General features: G+C 48.7%; 1 protein-coding gene across 1 annotated transcript in view; it reads left to right on the top strand.

Annotated features, from left to right (window-relative positions):
• Positions 1–23,319, top strand: part of IRAK2 (interleukin 1 receptor associated kinase 2) — a 54,304-nt gene that overhangs the window by 5,594 nt on the left and 25,391 nt on the right. Inside the window, exons 2-3 of the mRNA XM_068982463.1 lie at positions 2,882–3,064; positions 21,786–21,932. Of these exons, the coding sequence (XP_068838564.1) occupies positions 2,882–3,064; positions 21,786–21,932 (330 nt within the window). The remainder of the gene's footprint in view (positions 1–2,881; positions 3,065–21,785; positions 21,933–23,319) is intronic.

Genomic DNA, 23,319 nt, shown 5'->3' with positions numbered 1-23,319 from the left:
TGAAAGCAGGTTTTCATAGAGTAGAGATGGCTTAACAATTACAGCAAGCATTTATATCACAGGTATGTTATCCTATATGTATAACTAATCTAATCCTTGCAACAACGACTGAAGCAGGTGCCATTGTTTTCCTCGTTTGAAAATGAGGAAAGTGGGGCACAGGGAGAGGGGAGGGGGCGCCTTCCCTAAGCACACTGCAAATAAGTAGCAGAGAGAAGACCTGAACCCAGGCCTCAGAATCCAAAGTCTAGGGACTTCCTTGGTGGTCCAGTGATTAAGACTCTGCACTCCCAATGTGGGAGACCTGGGTTCAAACCCTGGTCAGGAGACTACATCCCACACGTCACAATTAAAGATCCTGAGAGCCGCAACTAAGATCTGGTGCAGCCAAATAAATATTTTAAAAAAAGAAAAGAAAAGAATCCAAAGTCTGGTCCCTGAGCCTGTGACTGAACATCCATCCTGCTGACATAAGCATGTATTTTTATTTCTGATAGAAGACCCTACAAGAGTATAACCAGTGCTTTCCTTGGGGTCTTCCAAGTAGGGTGATCATGGGGGCTTTGATTTTCTCCCAGTTTCCGAATGTTCCACATGTGATGACCAGGTACTGCTTGTGAGTGTTGGGCAAAGAGCCAAAGGCTCAGCAGGGCACTCGGCAGTGACTCATCCCACTAAGATCTGTATCTTGTCTTAAGCCTGATTTCAGGGTCTTGTTAAATGCTGACAGGTCAGCGCTGTGAGAGATGTCACTTTCACAGAGATACAGTGTCCACACTGCAGGGCAACTCCGGGTTTAATTCCTCTTCCTCCCACGTTGCCCGTGAGGAAAGTGCAGCCCACAGAAGTGAGCGCTGCCGCAGTGGAGCCCTGGGGGCGGCTTCTGTTCTTCCCATGACATCATGCTGCCTCCAGACAGTGGGAGGTGAACCTGTGGACAGAGCTTGTGTGCACGGAGGGCTGGGAAGAAGGGGTTCCTTCCTCTTCCCTCCACTCTTGTCTCTCTGCCACTGGAAGCAGCCCCTGACCCTGCTGACATCACATCCCACGGACCAGGAATCTGGCCTGGGGTTTCCAGTGACTAAGGTTGCAACTCAAGAACTTTCCATCTCTAACCGGGCACTTCTCCCAGAGGCTTTCTCTCTGTGGGAGGCTGTCACAACCTTCCCCATTCCTCCAGAGCAACAGGGACTGTTCAGTAGGATCGTGTCCCTCCCCGGCTCTGAGGTGTTTCCTAGTGTCCTGGTGTCTGTGGCTCCTAGGATCAGGTTCAGACGGTAGCCTGGCATTCGAACTCCATCGTTATGTGATCCTGGGCTCTTGTCTTGCTTTTCCCCACTCAGTTCACTTATGTTTGTATATTTTCAAACAGAAAAGCTCCGTGGACTTCGAGTTGACTCACCACTGTATCTCTGGAGCTTGTCACGGGCCTGGAGCTCAGTAATATTTTGTTGAATGAATGTATGACTTGATGTTCCCATAGATATCTGCTCCATGATTTCTGAAATCCTGAAACTGAAGTCTGATCGTTTTTGTCCTAGTTTAAAAATAAATAAATAAATGCCTGCCTCACTTCAGGAAACTCAGCAGAATACTATGTGACCATTCAGAAATGCTAAATATGAAGACCTTGTAAACAACTTGAAAAATGCTTACGGTATAATGTTAGTAGATAAGGTCTAGATACACATTCTTTCTTACAGTCTGGCAACAACTGCATCCAGAAGCACAGCTGTCTGTTTTGAGGGGGAGAGTCTTAGAAATGGAAAGTATCCTAGTGGGATGCTGTGTCATTTATTAGCTTTTTCGCCCCTGCGTTTTCCAAGCTTTCTTTAGCAAACAACCATTAACTTTATAATACGAAATGAAGAGAAGGAATACATTAGCTTTAGCATTGTAGACAGTGCGTGCATGCTCCGTGGCTTCAGTCCTGTCTGACTCTTTGCGGCCCCGTGGACTGTAGCCTGCCGGGCTCCTCTGTCCATAGGATCTCCCTGGCAAGAATACTGGAGTTGGCTGGCACGCCCTCCTCCAGGGGATCTTCCCAACCCGGGGATCTAAGCCAAGTCTTCTGCGTCTCCTGCATTGCAGGTGAACTGTTTACCGCTGAGCCACCAGGGAATCCCACTGTAGACAGTAGCCCCCTGTAAATTGTACGGTGCTTCAGAGTCGGCAGAGTGCTTTTTAGATCCATGGCTCTCTTGCTCCTTATAACAGTTCTGTGAGGATGGCGGGCTGTGGATTCATTGATTCATTCATTCAGTTCCCCCTGCCAGGGCTGGGACTTAGAGGTGAGGAGAATGAGATGCCCAGGGCAAAACTGTAGGAGGCATCTACTCTCTGGCTGCTTCAGGTGCAGGACCAGCCCTGAGAGTGAGCACTTCCTTCAAGTTTGCCCCCTGGCTGCCTCCACGGCCTCACTTTGGTCCTGGCCCTGCCCCCACTCTGTGCCAGGCATTCTTCTCTGTTCTGAGGCTCTAACAGTGCCTACATGGGGCTTCTGTTTGGAAGGGAAGACAGGCAAAGTTCTTTCACATTCTGTTACACTTGAGGAAACTGAGGCTCCCATCCCCCTGGGGAAGTGTCTTGCCCATAGCAAATAAGCAGCTAAAGCTCAAGGCCCCTGACCCTCTTGTCCAGTGGTCTTTCTCCTAAGTCTTGCGTGGCAGCCCAGGGTGACATTTACATTCAAGTGTAAGCATGCTGGTCCTGGTGGTGATGAATGACTTGGGCTGCCGGTGGAGTCCGACTCATGGTAGAATTTCAGGTAGAGTGAGGGGCACGCGGCTTTTTGATGGACGGAGCCGGGCCAGCATGGAGACCCTCTGGTGGAGGGACTGGCCTTCTGACTCTGAATTATTTTTTCGTGCTTACCTTCCAGCCTCCTACGTGATCACAGACCTGACCCAGCTGCGGAAGATCAAGTCCATGGAGCGGGCCCAGGGTGTGAGCATCACACGAGAGCTGCTGTGGTGGTGGGGCATGCGGCAGGCCACCGTCCAGCAGCTGTTGGACCTCCTGTGCCACCTGGAGCTCTACCGCGCCGCCCAGATCATCCTCAACTGTGAGTCCCCAAAGTCCCCTCACAGCCAGCGGGGGCTGCGCTTTCTGGCCTTAAAAGCTTTCCTGACCTTAAAAACATTGCTTACCACCCAAATAAGAAACTAATGACAGTGGTCACCCCCAGGGAGAGGAATGGTGTGGCCAGGGAAGCAGGAGTTGGAGAGAGATTTTATTTTATTGATTTTTTTGATTGTCACTTTGCATCTTTTAAATGTTGGTTCTCTGTTGCAAAAATAAATAGAAATTTAAAAAGAGCTATACATAACAATTCAAGAAAGTCGGCAGTAAAAATTATTTATGTCCTCATCCCGTTTCCCAATTTGGCATCCCAAGAAGTAACCACTAGTTATAATTTCTTGTCTATTTTCCTAGAAATTTTCTAGGCAAATGTTTATATGTATCTGCTACACTTTTAATACAGATGGCTGAGAGAAGACCATGCACTCAGATGTCCCCTTGTTTTCACCTGGCAGTTGATCTTCCAGGCTGTTTCATATTGAGATCTTCTGTCAGCAGTGACAGTGTATTCCTATGACATACTGTATTTCTTGATAAGATGTTCAGGTTGCTTCTAGCAGTTGCCTATTGTATACAGTGTTGGGACACACACCTCATTTGCACACATGTGAATCTAGTTGTGGGATGATTTTCCCAACATTGGAATGGCTGTGTTGAAAGTTTGTATATTTTAAGTTTTGATGAATTCAGTACCAGTGTTACAAACTGCCCCCCCCTAGAGATATGGCCATGGTAGGAATATATTAACAGGTAATAAATAATAACCTCCCTACCCTGAAGGGTGTCAGTGAAACTGAAGAAATAGAATATGTCAAGGGCCTGGTGTTCAGCCAGTGCTCAGCAGAGGCAGGGGGATGAGGGACCTGATAATCTACACCTGGGCCCCCCAGCCCCATGTTCCCAAAGAGACCCTTTCAGTGTGGGGCAGTGAGCCAGGCCTCTCACAGGTACCTACTGAGCCCCTGCCCAGTGCTTGGTGCTGTCCGAGGTCCTGGAATACAGGTGGGAAAGCAGCAGGTCCTCTGCTCTCATGGAGAGCATACTGATGGGGAGACGGCAGATAGGAAAACAAGTAAAAATAATGGGAGGGAGGGACTGAGTAGGGGAGCCTTCTAGAACATGGTGGTCATGAAAGGCCCATCTGGGGAGGTGAAGATGGAGGAGTGAAAAGAAGGCACCCGTGAGAGGAGTTGGAGTGAGAGCCCAGGGGAGAGGGAGCAGCCTGTGCGAAGGCCCAGGGGTACTGAAGGAGCTAGCATAAAGATGGTGTGAGAGGTAGACAGCAGGGCATTCAGAGCCCCACCGGACTGTGGGAGACCTGTGGGCCCTGGAATTGTCCTGTCTGGGGTTCCTGAGCTGGGAATAACCTGACTGAACCAACCGACCTCAGTTCAGCACCTGCCTTCTGGAATCAGGGAGGGCTTTCAGGAGGAGGAGTGGGGCTTAGAGCCCTCCATCCTCAGAGATAAAGCAGGACCTATCAGAGTGGCCTATAGGTGGAGACACACAGTGGTTGGTGTGACCAACACCTGTCCTGTGTAGCTGCTTGCAGATCCCTCTCTGGCTTGTCTGCAGCCCCAGAGCCTGACGTGGTACACTCTGAGTTGAGTAGATGTGCTTTCAAACATTTTTTTCATGTTTTGATAGAATTCGTGATGAACTCTAAATGGGATCAAAAAGAGGTGAGGAAATTTGTGCCTGTCCAAGGATGCTAAAAAGAGAGAAGGGAAAAAAGAGAGAGCTGTGGATACTGCAGCTGTGGGGACTGCAGAGTGGAGCAGGAAAGCTGTTGTTGGGTCAGGTCAGCCCGAATGGAGGGACGTCTGGCTCAGGCCGCTTTGGGGCGGATACCGGTTTAGGGCACCGGGAAGCTGTAGGGAGGTCTGGAGGCCTAGGGAAATTGAGGAATTGAGACACATCTCTCGTTGGACACACCAGTTTGCCATTGACGTCAGAACCTGACTGTTGACTAATCTTGAACATATTCTTCACAATTTGAGGTCAACACACAGCTTAATGCCAGATTCAGAGAAACGCTCATTGCAGTGTGACACTCTGAAGCTGACACTGACTAGGCACTTCTGAGGGGCCAGGCGCTGAGCTTGGCTCCTCCCAGAACCCCCTCGAGGTGGGTGCTCTAAGGAGCCCCTTCTCCCGCTAAGAGGACACTGAGGTCAGGAATGGCTCAGAGCCTTCCCAAAGGGCACAAGTCTGGTCACACCCAGGCGCGTCTGGACCAGAGTCCTCATTCTTAGCTTTTTCCATGGGAACTTCACTGCTCACAGTGTTTGGTCTTCCAGGAAACAGTTATCTGTCAGCCTTTCTTCCTAGAACTTTACTCAGTTCCCTACTTTCCTGTTCCAACCTGTAACCTCTGAGGACTGTGAGAGTCGGCCACCGTTCCCCATTCCCCCTTAGCTCTGCTGATTAAAATTGCCTGAGGAAGAGAGATTTGTTTTGGGATTTCGGTTGTGTTTTCACTATTGCTTTCAGTCCTTAGGCAATGCACTTCCCCTTTCGGTATCTGGGGGTTTTTTTGGGTTTTGTTTTTCTGTTTTTTTTTTTTTTTTAATTCAGAAAAAAAAAAGGTGCCGTAAATCTTGGTCACTTTTTGAAGTTGAATACAAAAGGCATGAATGAGGCATATTAAATTTCTGTTATTCCAGCCAACTAGATCAGTTTTCCCTTCCCTGATTGTAACATTGCTTTTGTTTAGTCCATACGTCCTGTGGGACTCTGTGCGATCCCATGGACTGTAGCCCACCAGGCTCCTCTGTCCGTGGGATTTCCAAGGCAAGAATACTGGAGTGGGTTGTCATTTCCTTCTCCAGGGAATCTTCTGGACCCAGGGATTGAACCTGCATCTCTTGCATTGGCAGGTGGATTCTTTACCACTGTGCCACCTGGGAGGCCCTAACTGTAGCATTAGTTAAACCTTGCTTTGCATTTATTTGTGGCACGCAAGTATATTCTCCTCGGTTCTGTCTCGTCACAACAAAGATTTGGAGCGACGGACATTAAAGCCCTCGGCGCATCACAGCTCTTGGGTCTTGGACAAACCGTGTTATAACTCTTAGACAAATCAGTGTTACAGCTCTATTTTATTTAGAAGACAGCAGGAGTGTGAGGGCGTGCCAACCCAAAGACGCGAAGAGAAGAAAGTGGAGAAGCGCCCAGCTCGCAGGGGACGTGGGGAGGAGGAGGGAGGGGGAGAGAGAGAGAGAGAGAGAGAGAGAGAGAGAGAGAGAGAGAGAGCGAGCGAGCGAGAGCGAGAGGGCTCGCGCGCGCGCATGCACACAGGCACGTTAGGGGAGAGAGCAAGAGAGACAGCAAGCATGGTTTGGCTCCTCCTTTTATGTTTTTTCTTCCCCCTGGGCCTGCCCTATGCAAATTGGGCTTAGCCAGGAGTGCTGTTTATTCTTCCTGAGGTCTTCACTCTTGTCCTCGGACCTTCCTTTGTTCTTTTTTGCGGGCTTTTCCCTTCCTTGTCTTGTAGCCATGCCATTTTGGACTCCTGTTTTCTATTCTAGCTACCTAACATTTGCTGAAGATTGTTTATGAGCTTGCTCAGCTGCCCGTAGCAGTTTGAGAACCTGACTTCTGCCCACGACTTTTCAGAGAACTTTAAGACTCGGTTTGATTAAAACAGAACTTGAAAACCAGACACCAAAATTCCCACATATAAAGCCTCAGAGACTTAAGACTCTAGGTAATATATTTGTATTTAGCAGAGGCCTTCCGAAGGTTGTACCTGAACCAAAAGGCTGAGTGTGGGGTTCACAGGGGGCCACACATGTGTCCTGTCTCTTGAAATCATGTCCTTCAAGGGGCTGCTGGTCTCATTGTGTAAAGAGCTGAGTGTGTGGGTCTCTGTTCCTTGATATTTTCTCAGCCTTAATTGCGAAGACCATTAATATTCAATTGTCAGACATTAAATGTTATAAGAATTAGAATAAACTAGTACAGAAGCCGTCGGAGAAGGCAATGGCAACCCACTCCAGTATTCTTGCCTGGAAAATCCCATGGACGGAGGAGCCTGGTAGGCTGTAGTCCATGGGGTCGCTAAGAGTCAGACACGACTGAGCAACTTCACTTTGGCTTTTCACTTTCATGCATTGGAGAAGGAAATGGCAACCCACTCCAGTGTTCTTGCCTGGAGAATCCCAGGGATGGCGGAGCCTGGTGGGCTGCCGTCTATGGGGTCTCACAGAGTCAGACACGATTGAAGTGACTTAGCAGTAGTAGTACAGAAGCCGTACCATTCCTTTTTCTGGCAAATCTGCTTGCCAGGGTCAACCCTTTTTATTCCTTTAGCTGTTTCTCGGTAGTTTCCTATATTAGCATCCCAGGTTCATTGCTGTTACTAAGGACAGACTACAGTGACTTAAATAAGATTTTTAAAAGACTATGTGCTGCCACACATGCCTTCCAGCTGACAAGAAAGGCATGATCCCCTGGGAATTGCAGTGTAACCTCCCTTCATAGGCCATTGGCCAGGGTTGATCACATGATCACACATAGTTGCAAGGGAAGCTGGGAAATGTGATCTGTAGCTGGGAACCTGTGTACACGACTAAAATGTCTATTACTCTAGAAGACAAGGGGATACATGTTGGAGGGACAGCTGTCTTCCTTTGGCCCTTTGCTTTGGGCCACCCAAATAGCTGTATGTATCCTTCTTCCCACAAACAACGTGCTCACCCTTTCCCCAAGGGACTCTCTTTTAGCAAGGGGAGTGAGTCCTTTGCTTGGTCCATCTGGCAGCCCCTTGTTCTTCTTAGTTGACCAGTGATTCTTAAAGTGTATTCCTTAGATTTCTAAGGCTCAGCGTCCCCTGGGAACTTGTTAGAAATGCAGGTTCTTGGGCCTTACCTCAGTTGCCGGTATAGATAAAGGTTAAGAACTGCTGTTCCAGCACCTGGTTCTCTGATTTCTGACCCTGTTTTGAGGGCTGGGGTAGCTATTGGTGGAGCTGCCCTGCTCCCTGTTGCTGTGGTCTCATCGGAAGTGGGAATTTCTGAAAAGGCTGGCCTTATAGGGGGCTACATGGCTTTTATAGCTCCCTTCCTGCTTGGGAGAAGTGGTTTGGGGGCCTCAGAGAAGCTGTGGGGTCAACTAATGGCCAGCTTTTGTCACACCAGGCTTGTGGTTTCTTTGGCAATACATTTCCCTCAAAATGCTAGAAATTTCTGGTCTCTTGGCTTCTAATCAGTTCTGTATGTGATAACCGCAGCTGATGATCCAGCCTAGATAACTTAGTTCTTAGCCCTGAAAGGTTTGATCTTTTATTTACTGGCCTATGTACTCAGCCTGCCCCACTTGGATGGGACAGAAGTGTTCTTCTTTTGACTCTTGCTTCTGGGCTGTGTGTCTGGCAGATAGTGGTGGACTGAGAATTAGATCAGTGGTGGACTGCGAAGTGTGGATTAAAACAAGGGTTGGGGCCATGCTATCGCCTCCTGCTGGGACTTTCCCTTTGGGACCCCCGACAGGGGATGTGGTTCTTGGTCAACTTGGATTTGCTACTACAGGCCGCATCATCATTTTCATCTCTGCTTTAACGTGGTCTGGCTCCACAGGAGTTCTTCTCCCTTCATTGGAGGTCTCTTGAAAAAGAAGCCACATACACCAACCCTCAGAACATTTTCAGCTTCTCCATTTAGAGTTACGGGATTCCTTAGCACATGGACTGCCTTCCGCTGCCTTTGGTCTGAGGAGAGTGATCAGCTTTCCAGCCTGCCATACCGGTCCTTGCCACCTCTAACATTATTATAGTGATCTGACTCCTATGTGTTGTGCTTAGTCATTCAGTCGTTTCCGACTCTGAGACCTTATGGCCTGTAGCCCGCCAGGCTCCTCTGTCCATGGGGATTCTTCAGGCAAGAATACTGGAGTGAGTTGCCATGCCCTCCTCCAGGGGATCTTCCCAACCCAGGGATTGAACTTAGGTCTCCTGCATTGCCGGCGAATACTTTACCAGATGAAGTACCAGGGAAACCCTGGCTCCTATAAGAAAGGCCAAATTAACAACGGGTTAAACTAAAACAAGATTTCTCTTCATTAGTAGTGTGTGTCCTGGCAAAAAGGCTGATAGGGTGGATCCACAGTGTCAGGGATTCAAGCTTTTTTCCTACCTTATCCTGCTATCCTGAACATGTGGTTTCTAGCTTGTGGTTTGAGATACTCTCTTCAGCTCCTCTTCTCTTTTCCATATTCCAGGCAGCAGAAAGGGGTGGGGACTTTTCTTTCCTTCTAAGGGTATAAGCTGAAAGATGTACTTTTATCACTTCATTCAGTTCAATTCAGTTGCTCAGTTGTGTCTGACTCTTTGTGACCCCATGGACTGCAGCACACCAGGCCTCCCTGTCCATCACTAACTCCGGGAGTTTACCCAAACTCATGTCCATTGAGTCAGTGATGCCATCCAACCATCTCATCCTCTGTCATCCCCTTCTCTTCCCACCTTCAATCTTTCCGAGCATCAGGGTCTTTTCCAATGAGTCAGCTGTTCGCATCAGGTGGCCAGTGTATTGGAGTTTCAGCTTCAGCATCAGTCCTTCCAATGAACACTCAGGACTGATCTCCTTTAGGATGGACTGGTTGGATCTCCTTGCTGTCCAAGGGCCTCTCAAGAGTCTTCTCCAACACCACGGTTCAAAAGCATCAATTCTTCAGCACTCAATTCCCTTATAGTCCAACTTTCACATCCATAAATGACTACTGGAAAAACCATAGGCTTGACTAGATGGACCTTTGTTGGCAAAGTAGTGTCTCTGCTTTTTAATATGCTGTCTAGGTTGGTCATAACTTTCTTTCCAAGGAGTAAGCGTCTTTTAATTTCACGGCTGCAGTCATCATCAGCAGTGATTTTGGAGCCCCCCAAAATAAAGTCTGCCACTGTTTCCACTGTTTCCCTATCTATTTGCCGTGAAGGGATGGGACCAGATGCCATGATCTTAGGTTTCTGAATGTTGAGCTTTAAGCCAACTTTTTCACTCTCCTCTTTCACTTTCATCAAGAGGCTCTTTAGTTCTTCTTTACTTTCTGTCATTACGGTGGTGTCATCTGCATATCTGAGGTTACTGATATTTCTCCCAGCAATCTTGATTCCAGCTTGTGCTTCATCCAGCCCAGCATTTCTCATGATGTACTCTGCATGTAAGTTAAATAAGCAGGATGACAATATACAGCCTTGACGTACTCCTTTTTCTATTTGGAACCAGTCTGTTGTTCCATGTCCAGTTCTATAGGTTTCTCAAGAGGCAGGTCAGGTGGGCTGGTCTTCCCATCTCTTTATTAAGTTCTATTTACTGGAACCTAGTCACATGACCATAATTAGCTGCAAGGGAAGTCTGAATGTAGCTTAAAAATGTAGTTTTTATCCAGGCAGCTGTCTGTCTGGCTAAAACTTCTAGAATGTAGGAAGACAAGGGGAATGGATATTCTCACCACATTTGCACTCTCTCTAAATAATGTGCTTATCCTGTTCTTTTCATATATATCAATTTAAATATTATCCATTAACTTCCTAGAAGAGAATTTGGCTCTACATGTTGCAGTAAAAAGGAAAAACAAGATATGAGTTTTTCTTAAAAATCAGTGAGCAGGCCTGAACATTCCTTGTTTTTTTTAATCTAACTGATCTTAATTTTGCATGTCAGTAACTAAGTTTGCTTTTCTGCCCTCTAACTCTGCCGGAGCTACAGTGCACATTTTCTTCTTTGACTGTATGCTAACTACATCCCCTATCTGGTGTTTACCCTTACAACACCCTTCCCCTTGTAGTTACACATCAAAAAGAGGGCCGCAGAGCCCCCTAACTATCAGACTCAATTATTGGATTACCGATGCCAGTTTATGACTGTCTTTGAAACAATGCAAGAGGGAAAAATCAAGATCCTATCACCTTTGTTCCTCATCACCATCTCATGACTGCAAGCCCTTGCCTTGTAGAAGTCACTAGACTCTTTCTTTATGGAGGAGAGACGCAATTCTGGAGGCATGAGCCTACTATGTTCCCCTGTCTACCGGCTGAGAATAAAAGCCATCTTTCTATTTCCTCCAAACCCTGTCTCCGTACTTTTTATTTAACTTTGGTGGGCAGAGAAGGCCAAGATTTTGGCTGGCAGCATACACACCTCCTCTCCCCGTTCCTCCCAATATGTGTACGGCCATACATTGATATCCTCTGTAATCTGTAGACGGATTTCTAGTTCCTCTATAGTCTGTAGGTTGTTGTTCTAACTTTTAACGAATATCATTACATATTTGATGAATTTTCCATCAGCTGTAGACAGTACCCTTTTTTTTTTAAACATATCTTTTGATGTGGACCATTTTTAAAGTCTTTATTAAATTTGTTTCAACTTATTTTCTGTTATATGTTTTGGTTTTTTGGCCAAGAGGGATCTTAGCTCCCTTACCAGGAATCAAACCTGCATCCCCTACACTGGAAGGCAAATTCTTACCCACTGGACCACCAGGGAAGGGCCTAGGCAGTACCTCTTGATGCTTCACTTTGTAAGATGAGGTGACTTTCCTTTGCCCTTTATTACTCTCCCCTCTCCGCTTTCACCTCCCAACTTCTGCCAGAGACCAGACATAAAGTGACTTTCCATGGATGTCTTCACATCCAGGCTCTTCTGAGCCCACAGGGAAGAGCAGGGTCTTAAGTGAAGCCCCAGTCTCTGAGTCAGCATAGGAAGAGGAATGGGGCCTTTGTATTGGATTGAAAACTGTCTTTTTGTGGTAGGGAAAGTACCGTACACAGAGGATGTCCGCAGGGTGACTCATGGTTTAGAGTAGCATTTCCCAAATCACGTGCCCATGTGCTCCAGAAAGTTAACCCCCTGCAAACAAAGGGTTCATGAAAAAATAACCTTGGGCAATCCGTATGCTTTATCATCCCCCCTAAGATACACACCAATGTTTTAAGGCTCTGATAAGTTCTATAGCAAAGGAACCTATTTAGGCCAGTATTTTCCATTTACATTTGACTATGGGAGCCCTCTTTTCATTTGATACTTATTAATATTCCCACGGAATCAGTACACCGTGGGAGTCACTGCTGTAGTAAATGGTGGCCATGGTGCAGTTGTTGGGCATCCCAGGGGAGCCTCATGATGGAGAACCTGGGGCATCAGGGGCAGCATTCACATGGTCAGGCCAGCATCAGAAGAGTCTGACCCTGGGACCTAGGGTCAACCATCACCCCGGGGCTTAAAACCTGAGAGTCCTTCTCCTGATGGGGACTTTTCCTGACCACCAGGCTTAGGGAGACGGCTGTGTGCTGGCATCTGGGGGTCTCAGGAGCTGGAATCAAGGCAGAGGCCAAAGTATCAGAGCTGTGGCTTCCAGCCAGAAGTAGGTTGGCTGTCATCACGACTGAGCTTCAGAGCTGATGAAATGCCACTAAGGTGGGCACAGGAGCTGAACCTGCCAACAGCAGTGGTCTGATGGCTCTAGCTCTGAGCATGCCGGCATGAAACCAGCTGTGCCTGACCTCTGAGGTAGAACTCTCCCTTGTTCTTCCCCATAGGGAGCTAGATACACAGAATCTGGAGAGGAGAGTCAGCAGTGAACTGAGGCATGTCATCAAGTGCCCACCATGTGCTAGGTGCCAAGGACACTGCAGTGAAAATATAGACTAGATCTCCGACCTGAAGGAGTGTGCAGTTTAGTTGAGAGCTGGATATGAACAGGATGATGGCATGGAGATGGGTACCCAGCCGCAGCAGGAGTGCTCAAAGAAGTGTAGGTAGGTAGGAGGGTGGGAGAGGGGAAGGTTTGATTTCATCTGGGGAAGCTTCCCTGAGGAACTGAAACTCGAGTCTCCACTCAAAGGACGGGTGGGCCAACCGCACAGGCATCTGCAGGCAGAGGGAACAGCGTGTGCAAAGGCCTGGTGGTGGAAAGGAGCGATGCCTGGCCGTGGTCAGGTCCGCTTTCATCAGGAGTGACGGGAAGGTTCGGGAGGGAGTATCCCCACTGCTCTGGCCGTGGTGGGGAACAGGGGCTTCTGAGGTTCGAGGTGTCAGCTGAATAGGAGAGCCAGAAGTTTCTGGAACCTGAGGGGACTCCAAGGGAAGTGAAGCAGGTTTCTTCTTTCCATCTGCTGCTGTCATCTTCCTGGGAGTTTGTTCTTTCAAGTTTCCCCATTTTCACACAGTCTTTTCTTAGTTGAGCAACCTTCACAGTTTCTAACTTTTATTTGGTGGCTCAGCCAAAGTCATTTCCTTCCTGGAGCTGGGCTCTTGCTGGGTGGGGAGTTTCTGTCTGTTGTCCAGATTCCTAAAGTGAAATGGAAGAGAACAAACCCTTCCTCTCCCAAAGAGGCTGAGCAGTTGCAAGGACCAGACAGGGCTGGTGTGTGTGTTCTCCTGGCGACTTCCCCAACATCCACTCCTTTCCTACCACTAGGGAACAACAAAGTGTGGGAAGGACTCAGGTCCTAGGACCCCAGGAGACTTGTCCCTGGTGGTGGCACTGGACTGGACCAAGAGCCCCCTGCCCCTCCCACCACATCCCAGCCAGAGTCATGTTACCTGAGTGCTAGTTATAACTGGTATCTAGCACCTGATGTGCTGGGCAAGTATCTTACCTCACAGATCTTGCTATTCTCATTTCATGGATGAAGAAACTAAGATGCAGGGATTAAGTCACCCAAAGCCACACAGCGAGTAAGCAATGGGCTGCGAAGGGATGCAGGTCGGCTTGACCTTAGCTCCAGCTGGGGGACATCACCAGATGGCATCAAGTCTCACTTTCCCCTCTGAAACACAGGCACAGACATTGTCCTGTCTGATTGTCTCATAAATGGGGAAGCTTCAGAACATAAGTGGCACTAGGCTTTCTGAACATCCTTGCTGTGTGACTCAGCATGGTCTCCTGACCCTCCTTCCACACATTAGTGATTCCACTGGAAATGAGCGAGGCTTTGATCACTGTGGGTTTCTTGGGAGTCTGAGTGAGCGTGGACAGAGGGGCACATGCGGCGCCTTTCAACCAATCCCCAGTGTTTCAGAGAGGACAGGTGGGAGCTGGAGGGAGAGGAGCTGCGGTTTACTGAGCTCCTGCTCTATGCCACGCTGTGGAAAGCAGCTCCTCTGGGTTACGAGCATTAGACACATGTTGAGGTTGCCCATTAATCAGGATGGGCTGTGGTACATTGCAATCACAGATAAACCTGGAAATCTTACTTGTTCAATGCAGCAACGATGATTTCTCAGAGTCTAGGGCTGCCTCCTGCCTTCTAGCACTTGGTAGGCCATCAGGAATGCATGGTTTCCACAGTCACTGTGGAGGAAAAGAGATGGGCTTGCTTTGTCCGGGAAGTGACAATGGCTTAACACCTTAACACCTTCCACTTAACACCTATTGGCCAGAACCAGTCATGTCGCCCCAGCCTAATTGCTAGGGAGGCTGGGGTCTGAGGGGAGCAAATGACTGTTTGGTAAGCACTGTCTCAGCTCTAGGGTACCTCAGTTCAAGGGGGTTTATTCCAAGATTCTACCTCACTGTGGCCCACATGGTCTCACAGGGTCTAACCCTTGCCCAGTTCTCTCAGCTCATCTTGGCTACTCTCCCCACCCTCCCATTCATTCAGTTCAGCCAGTAGGTCATCTTTCATTTTAGGAGATACACCGAACTATCTTTTGCCTCAGGATTTTTGCATATGCTGTTCCTTTTCTTTACAATGCTGGGCCCTGCCCACCGCCGCCCCCCCAACTCCCTTGCATTCTTTCCGTGGTTCATCTCTCTCATCTTCTGAGTCTCGACTTAAACGGCACCTGTCCACAGACACCCCATGTAAGTAAGTGTCAGGCATCCCTCCCTTCCTCCAGCTTGTTTTCAGCACAGAACTCCTCCCAGTTTATAATTAGATATCTTTGAACTATCATGTGGGTTTTGATAACGGTTGGCATCCCCTATCCCTAACACAGTGAGTAAGTGAATGAGGATGGATCAGTCATTTTAGCAGCTAGGGAACGGTTCCAATGGAGGATCCTAGACAGGGTGATTGGGAAGACAGGTCATGCTCTCTGACTTGCCTAACTTCATGTCTAGCTTGAGCTGGGAGTTTCTAGGGCTGTGTGTGTATGAACTTTGGATGCCCAGGGAGGGAAAGGAAAAGGAAAAGAGAGGGTCCAGAAAGTTCTGTTTGTCCTGCCGTGGTCAGCTGGCACCTGGGTTCTTCACTTAGGGGCTGAATCACTTTTATTTGTTCTCAAAGGAATCCATTTAAGCCACATGAATCAGAATAAACACAAAAAATAAAGACAAATATATAAATACTACATCACTGTTTACCTTGAGGTGACACCCTTCAGCCGAGGGCTGTGAAGAGTTGGGGAAATTCCAGACTTGCTCACTGGGGAAATACCTTGCTGGCAGCTGGAGTGCCCTTTGCTCAAGCGTGTGGCTCCAGGATTTGCCACTGTGTCAAATGTTCCCAAGTTGCTGGCCCCAGGAGGAGACCCCAGGGCCCTCTGCCAAGGGCCCAGCACGCATAAGCCTTTCGACCAAAGGAAATGGGGCCTCCATAAGCAAAATATAAGTAAGAGAACTATGTCAGGCTTGACTTTACTGAGGTATTACCTAGAGATAGCAACTGGCCTTTCCCCCCAGAGCTGTCATTTGAATTCAATAGGTTACACATATGGTAAAACACAGGAGAAAAAAACGCCTGACCTAAACTCGGGGGTGATGATCATAACAATAGTAAATTACAATAGTAGCTTATAACTATTGAGCGTTTACTTATTTCATCATCTCTGGGGGCGGAGGGCGTAGTTCCTCATCCCACTTGTCAGATGAAACTTGGAGAGTTTCCTTTGCCCACGAGCCTGACTGTGGTGTGCATGAGTGGGCTGGAAGCCCTGAATTCACTATTGGGCTCCACAGCACATGTGATCTGTGGCTCATTAGAGAGTGGGACATCCTGAAAATACAAAGTAGAGAGAAAAAGGAGTCAGACCCACTGTCCCCTGGGAACTATGGAGAGAGCAGAGAGAAACGCTTCTGACTCCCTTCCTCTGCCCCTTGGAGCTGGAAACTCAATGCTCATCATTCTGGGTTAAACCAGCAGTTCTGAGCATTATCTAGGGAACTTTTGAAAACATCCAGACTCTGATTTAATTGATCTGAGAACCAACACCTCAACCCCTTGGCGCCCACAGCCACCAAAGATGTTACCTTGAGCTTTGGCATCTCCTCCCATTTCTAGGGGTCTCGACAGGAGAACCCCAAGTTGCCTGTCCTCCTGGGTGTGAGCAGGCCAGCTGCCAACGACACAGCAGACAGAAGCAGGGCACAGCTCTCTTCTGTTTGGGCTTCTGTAATACTCCGCACCACGGCCACTGCACCTTCAAGGCCCTGCCACTGCCCACTGAGACTCACATGTCCACTGGAGGGTTTAAGCTGTTGGAACTGTCCACCCCAGATGCTTCCTTCAGGGAACCTAAATTGGGATCAGAGATTCTTCCTCTGTGTCTTTTGAGCAGCAAGAGAGGACAGAGAATGACTGAGTCACAGTTTGTGCCCTCTCCCGTCACTGGCCCAGTTATGTATCTGGTTTTAGTATCTGGTTTTATGTCTGGTTCCACTGACTCCTGGGATTGTCCTGGGATAGAAGGATTATAATTATTCTGACTTCATAGAAGATGCAAATGAAGCTCAGAAGGTTAAAAAATCAGCCTAAGAGAGGCTGGCTCTGGAAGCTTCCCCACACTTCCTCTCACTTCTACTTGGTGATCACAATTCCTATTTTTGGTTCTCATGATACAGCAAAGTCAACTTTTTGTGTGGACTCTTTTTGAACATGTAATTGCAGCGGAAAAAGAGTGCTGTCTCCTTGAAGTGTGAGGCTGTTCCCGTATATCAGTCATAGGCATAAATGATGTCACTGACTTGCTTTTTGGTCTTGGCAGACAGGAAGCTTGTGAGATTTAAAGATCATCATGACCCTTTTGTGTGAGCGTTATGTCCTCCTTTGCCCCATCCTGCCTTTGATGTTCTATTTTTATTTCAACGACACTCTGCTGTATGTACTGGCCCAAAGGAGTGGGCGTTGTGCCCTCTCAGGTATCACGGATCAGTTTCCAGGCAGTAAGAGGGGAAAAGCCACAGTTTCTCCCACTCCTGGGTTTGATGGTAGGAAAAGAGACAAGCGAAAGCGTGCCCTGCACCTTCCAATTCAGATCGGGCATCAGCAACCCCAGAGTCAAACTGAAGATATGTCATGTTTATAACATATCATGTCATGTCTGCATCTCAAAACCATCTGAAAACCCACAGAGTGCTGAGACGGGGGTTTCACAGGAAACTGAAGCTTCTCAATTTGATTGCTACCACAGGCCTGAAGCTGGGTTCCATCAGCTGTCCGCTATGCCCTTGTGTGTGACTAGGTGGGACTCAAGTGGACTTTAGCTGAAATGCTCTGACGAGTTCAGTTTCAGGCTGGAGACCCCACTAGGTGCCTCAGGAGTGTTCCCTCCCCAGGCGGGTGTGTGCCCCAGTCCCACGTTTGCACAGAGCACAGTGCCAGCTGTAGGCTCCCGCATGTCACTGCACACTCTCCTTAGGGTGAGAATGTAACGAAGCCGTTTCTGTTCCTGAGGGTGGAAGCCAGAGAGGTCAGCCACAGATGGGTGGGTGGCCTTGATGTTCCTACCAGATAGATCTTGACTGAGAGGCAAAGGTCTGTGCAGAAGGGGAAAGAGGAAAGGGATAAGTCACTGAAGTGAGGTCAGGCCGGGATGGCCAGCTTCCCTCCCATTTGACTGATGACGAAGCAAGCTCAGCCAGGCCTCGGATGGGGGAAGGTGCCAGTTGGGGTGCAGGTGGGACCTTTGGAAGCTGATAAATTCAGGAGCATCTCCTGCTGTGGTGGGCTATCTGGGATCCCCTTCACCAGCAGGCCCGACTGGCCCAGTGCAAGGGGAACTGGAGCCACAGAAGAGCCACCTCTGGCCCTGTGCCTCATACACAGATGTTGCCACGAGGACGGCTTGGACGTGGCCCTTTGAGAGATATGAGACCCGCACGAGGCAGTTGGTGGAGAGCGGGGTGTGCCAAGGGGCCATCTCCTTAGGCCAGAGAGGGGAAAAGGGGGCTCTGAGAGGCCCGGGGGCCCCTTCCTCCTAGGGTGTTCGCTTCTGCTCCATATCTTCCCAGGAATCAGTGTTCACTACTGGTGACTGTCCCTGTTGTCACTCTCTACAAGAAACTGTGTCACCCAGCACCTGAGGAAGGCAGTATGTGACGTGAGCAAAGACGTGGGAGTGCGTGAATCCTGCTGGCAGGGCTGCCCTTGGGGAAGAACCTCGCTTCTGGGGTCACAGCTGGGCCAGAAGGGCCTCTCCCTGATGGGACTGGCGTGGGGGCAGCATGGTGCCTGAGGACCCCAGGTGGGGAGAAACGAAGTGTGTGACCTCTGGGGCCCCCATATGGGGTGGTGTGAATTTTAGTTTGGGAAGATGAAAAAGTTTTGGATGGATGATGGTGATGGTTGGACAGCAGTGTACATGCACTTTTCTTTTTTAGAATAATATTTATTTATTTATTTGGCTGTGTTGAGTCTTAATTGCGGCATGCTGGCTCTTCACTGCAGGCATGCTGGCTTCTCTCTAGCTGTGTCTAGTGTAAATGCAGGTAATGCCACTGAACTGTAAAATTATTAAGATGATAAATGTTATGTTTTATGTATTTTACCACAACTTAAAAGAACAAGTGCAGTGAAACAACAGCAAAAAGTTGTAAATGATTCAGAGTTAGGTTAAATGAAATCTAAAAGACTCCAGCCCTACATTCTTTGCGCCCAATATGTGGGCTGCTTAAGAGATAACCTGTGGGACTTCCCTGGTGGTCCAGTGGCTGGGACTCTATGGTTCCAACGCACAGGGCCCGGGTTCAGTCCCTGGTCAGGGAGCTGGATCCCATGTGCTGCAACTAAAATCCCGCACGCCACAACCAAAATTGAAGATCCCACATGATGCAACTGAGCCCCAGCGCAGCTAAGTAAGTTTTTTTTTTTTTTTTTAAGAAAAGAGACAACCTATTTTAAAAATATGATACCACCACCACCAATGAAGTTCCCATGTTTTGAGCTAATCAGTTAACATGTGCTGACTCCTCTTAGCCTCATGGAAGTTGTCCAAAGCCAGCACAGCTGGGAGGTGATGAAACTGGTGTCTGTGCCAAAACCTGGACTCCGACCAGCTAAGCTCTGCTGCTGCTAAGTCGCTTCAGTCATGTTCGACTCTGTGCAACCCCATAGACAGTAGCTCACCAGGCTCTGCTACTTCTTTATAAGATAAAAGATATCTTATAAAATGCTGTGCTTAGTTCCTCAGTCGTGTTTGACTCTTTGTGACCCCACGGACTGTAGCCTGCTGGGCTCCTCCGTCCATGGCGACTCTCCAGGCAAGAATATTGGAGTGGGTTGCCATGCCCTCCTCCTGTGGGTCTTCCCAACCCCGGGATCAAACCCAGGTCACTCGCATTGCAGATGGATTCTTTACCATCTGAGCTACTAGGGAATCCCATGAATATGGGAATGGGTAGCCTGTCCCTTCTCCAGGGTACCTTCCTGACCCAGGAATTGAACTGGGGTCTCCTGCATTGCAGGTGAATTCTTTACCAGCTGAGCTAACTGGGAAGCCCATCTTATAAGATAGTTCTATTTAAAGGAATAGTATGTCCGTGACAGTAAAGGAAACAAAGAAAAAGTCACCCATTATCCCTCATTCGGCCATCTGGATACTTTTGTGCATTCCCTCTGGCCTTTCCTCACTTGCTTGCACCCTGTACCCTTTGTCCTGCTTTTCCTCGGATGGGGCTGCCCCAGAGCCGAGCCACCTGCAGAAGGGAACAGGAGTGCTAAGGACAGTGCATTTGAGTGGTTCTGTCCTTGCTGGGTGAATAAAAGTGAAAGCAGCCCCAGGTTTGAATCCATCAGCTCTTTGGCTAGGAACGAACCATTTCACCCATCTGAGCCTCAATATGCTCAAAAGTAAAAGGCAGAGATATCTGTCAGCCACCAGAGATTGTTGAGAACATCAAATAAATCTGCATGGCCTTCCAAGTGCAGTGCCGTGAATTTAGGCATTATTATTGTTCTAGGCCCAGAGCTCCTGTGTGAGAAGTTTGGTCCGGTAGCAACGATCGGTTTTATTTACAGAGAAACACAGTTTGTGTGTGTGCTCAGTCGTGTCAGATTTTTTGCAACACCATGAACTGTAGCCTAGCCTAGGAGGATTCTCTATCCATGGAATTCTCCTAGGCAAGAATACTGGTGGGTTGCCATTTCCTCCGCCAGGGGATCTTCCAGACCCAGGGATCAAACCTGAGTCTCCCGCACTGGCAGGCAGACTCTTTACCGCCGAGCCACCCTGGGGAGCCCCAAGACACAGTTTACCTGTTGGAATAAATGCTCCTGCAGACCCAAAGGCTGGAGGTGTTTCGTTGAAGCCCTACCCGCTGCCCACGTGAAAACGAGCGAGTGGCCATTCTTCCCCACACTTCGGGGCACGCTGTTTTTTTGGTTCTCAAAAAAATATGGGTCCACCTCCCACTACCAGGAGGTGAAGAGCCTTGAATGCAGGGCTGTAGAATTCGGATTTGGTTTGGGAGGCAGTGGGGGGTGGGGGTGGGGTGTCAGAGGGTTCGTGTGCGGAGTGTGTGTTTTATCCTGAAAGTGGGGAGTCATAAGGGCTCTAAGCAGGGAAGTGGCGGGGCCAGGAAGGTATCTCAGTAAAATGAGGCCTGGGGAGGGCTCTGGAGGCCACTGGAGCTGGAGGCCGGGACCAACCTGAGAGGACGGCAGTGCTGGGGGAGGGGAGAGGAAGCCGGTTCTTAGGAGCAGGCTCTGTGGAAGCTGGTGGAAACACACCTTCCGGGAACTTTGGGGTTTCCCAAATCACTGCAGAGAGGAAGTGATTACTCTCAAAAGGCAGCTGACCTCCACCCAGGCTCCTTGAGCCGGTCCTGCCTTCTCAGGCCGTGTGATCTTGGACAAACCACTTAACCTGCTCAGGTCTCAGGGTCCTCATCTCTGGCAGGATGCACTGCAGGACCTCCGGAGGATTTCATGCTTGCAGAACTGGGGCTGACCAGATGTCATGGCTCGCAGTTGACGTGGCTGCTATTTTCAGGCTTCCCATCTCTAGAACAGGGAAGGATGCAATGTCTGCACTGCTCATGGAAGGGGAAGCGGGAAGACTGGCAGTACTTTTATACTTAGGGGCTCAGCTAGGGACTCAGCAGTTCCCCCAGGTGTTCAGGGAACCTCGTGGTCTACAGAGCCCTTTCATGTCTGCATTCTCGTTCCCTCCTCCCGACAGCCCTGTGAGGGAAGCAAGCAGATGTTATCATGATCATCACTTCGGTCTCATAGGTGAGGAAACAGGCTCAGAGAGGGAAGGAAAGTGACTTATCAAAGGTCACACAGCTGGTAGCATTGGAAGTGAGGTGGGTCTGACTCAGAGTGCCTGAGCTGGACGGTCACAGAGATTGTCGGGTCCAAGCGCTATACATTACAAGCGGGGAGACCAAGGCCCAGAGAGGGAAACAGCTTTTGGGGGCGCATGAATTTGAAGCCAACCCCAGACTCTGAACCAAGTCTCTTGACTTTTCCATCCAACCTCTCGATGGCTCACCCACTTCACTGAATGGTAATAGCTTTCTCTCTCCCTACCTCATTTCAGGGAAACCAGTTCTTGAAGTCAAGTCTTCCATCCCAGACTTCTCGGACACTGTGAAGCCAGGAAAGCCTTTGGCAGCTTCTGTAAGAAACACTGAGGATAAGCAAGAAACGGGGCAGCCTGTGAGGCCACCCATCTTTCCAGGCTCAGGTAGTTTTAATAAACTTAATTTTTTAATTTGAAGGAGATTTATTTAAGGAACTGTTTTATCTATGAGGATATTTAGCTCAGAATATAATAGCAAAAAAATGGAAACAACAAATGTGGGTGGCAAAATTAATCACAGATGGTGGTAACAGTAAAATCCTGCTAACAGTGATATAGGGAGGAATATACAGGGGCTTCCCTGGTGGCTCAGATGGTAAAGAACCTGCTTGCAACGTGGGGGACCTGGGTTCAATCCTTGACTTAGGAAGATCCCCTGGAGGAGGGCATGGCAACTCACTCCAGTGTTCTTGCCTAGAGAATTCCCATGGACAGAGCAGCCTTGTGGGCCACGGTCCATGGGGTTGCAAAGAACTGGACATGACTGAGCAACTAAGCACAACAGAGCACGTGTTTATACACATGGAAATATGCTCGTGATACACTGAGGTTAAAAATGTCAGATGACAGGAGGATATATGCGATCTATTACCTTTGTTTTTGTTTGGCCTCACTGAACAGCGTGTGAGATCTTAACTCCCCAACCAGGGGTGGAACCCTGAATTGGCAGAGCAGAGTCTTAACCATTGGACCACCTGGGAAGTCCCCCAGTTTTTTGTAAAAAGGAAAAAGAAACTCAGTAACAGAGGGCTTTGTATGTGTTACACACTGTTCTAAATTTACCCTTCAAAGATGTTGACCTATTTAACCTTCAACTGACTGTGGGAGTTTGGTATTATTTTTCTCCCCATTTCACAGATGAGGAAACTGAAGCACAGAGAGGTTATCATCAAGTGTGATAAGAAATCATACACCTTGGAGTTGCCACCATGTAAATGCTTATTAAACGTTAGCTGATCTTAGGAACATTCCAAGCACCCCAGCTAGGTTGAGTCTGGAAAGTTAATTCTAGGCCAAGTAGTCTGCATTATTTCCTATAGCCTATCAGGTTCATATGCAATGAGCCCATGTATTTTACCTTTGGTTCCCCAAGACCCAGCACAGGCTCCGGGCAAGGAGCCTCGTGACCTCTTCATCGGCCCTCCCCAGGCCCCTGGCCCTTGCAGCCGTGGTGGGGGTTGGCAAGGGGTGCTGCCTGCCCCATAGCCTTCCTCCCCTCTGCCTGGCGCAGATCTGCTGCTCTTTGTTCTGTGGAGTTTGAGTACGGAGCGTGAAAGTGACTTGCTCAAGGTCATGTGGGTAGGAAGTAGCATCTGAGCCATGTGATTTGAATGCTCATGTCCCCAGCCACTGCACACACCACTGCCCCAAAGCCTGTCAGCCCTCTCCAGTTGTCTCTACCTCCTTGTCCCCAGGCAGGTGACTTCCCCAGGGGACCCGTTCTTCATGCCATCCTTCCCACGTCTCCTCCGGAGTCCCACCTACCTTCTAT

The sequence above is a fragment of the Capricornis sumatraensis genome, chromosome 10 (genome assembly GCF_032405125.1).
Source record: "Capricornis sumatraensis isolate serow.1 chromosome 10, serow.2, whole genome shotgun sequence".
Taxonomy (NCBI): Eukaryota; Metazoa; Chordata; class Mammalia; order Artiodactyla; family Bovidae; genus Capricornis; species Capricornis sumatraensis.
This window is presented reverse-complemented; position numbering and strand designations above follow the sequence as displayed.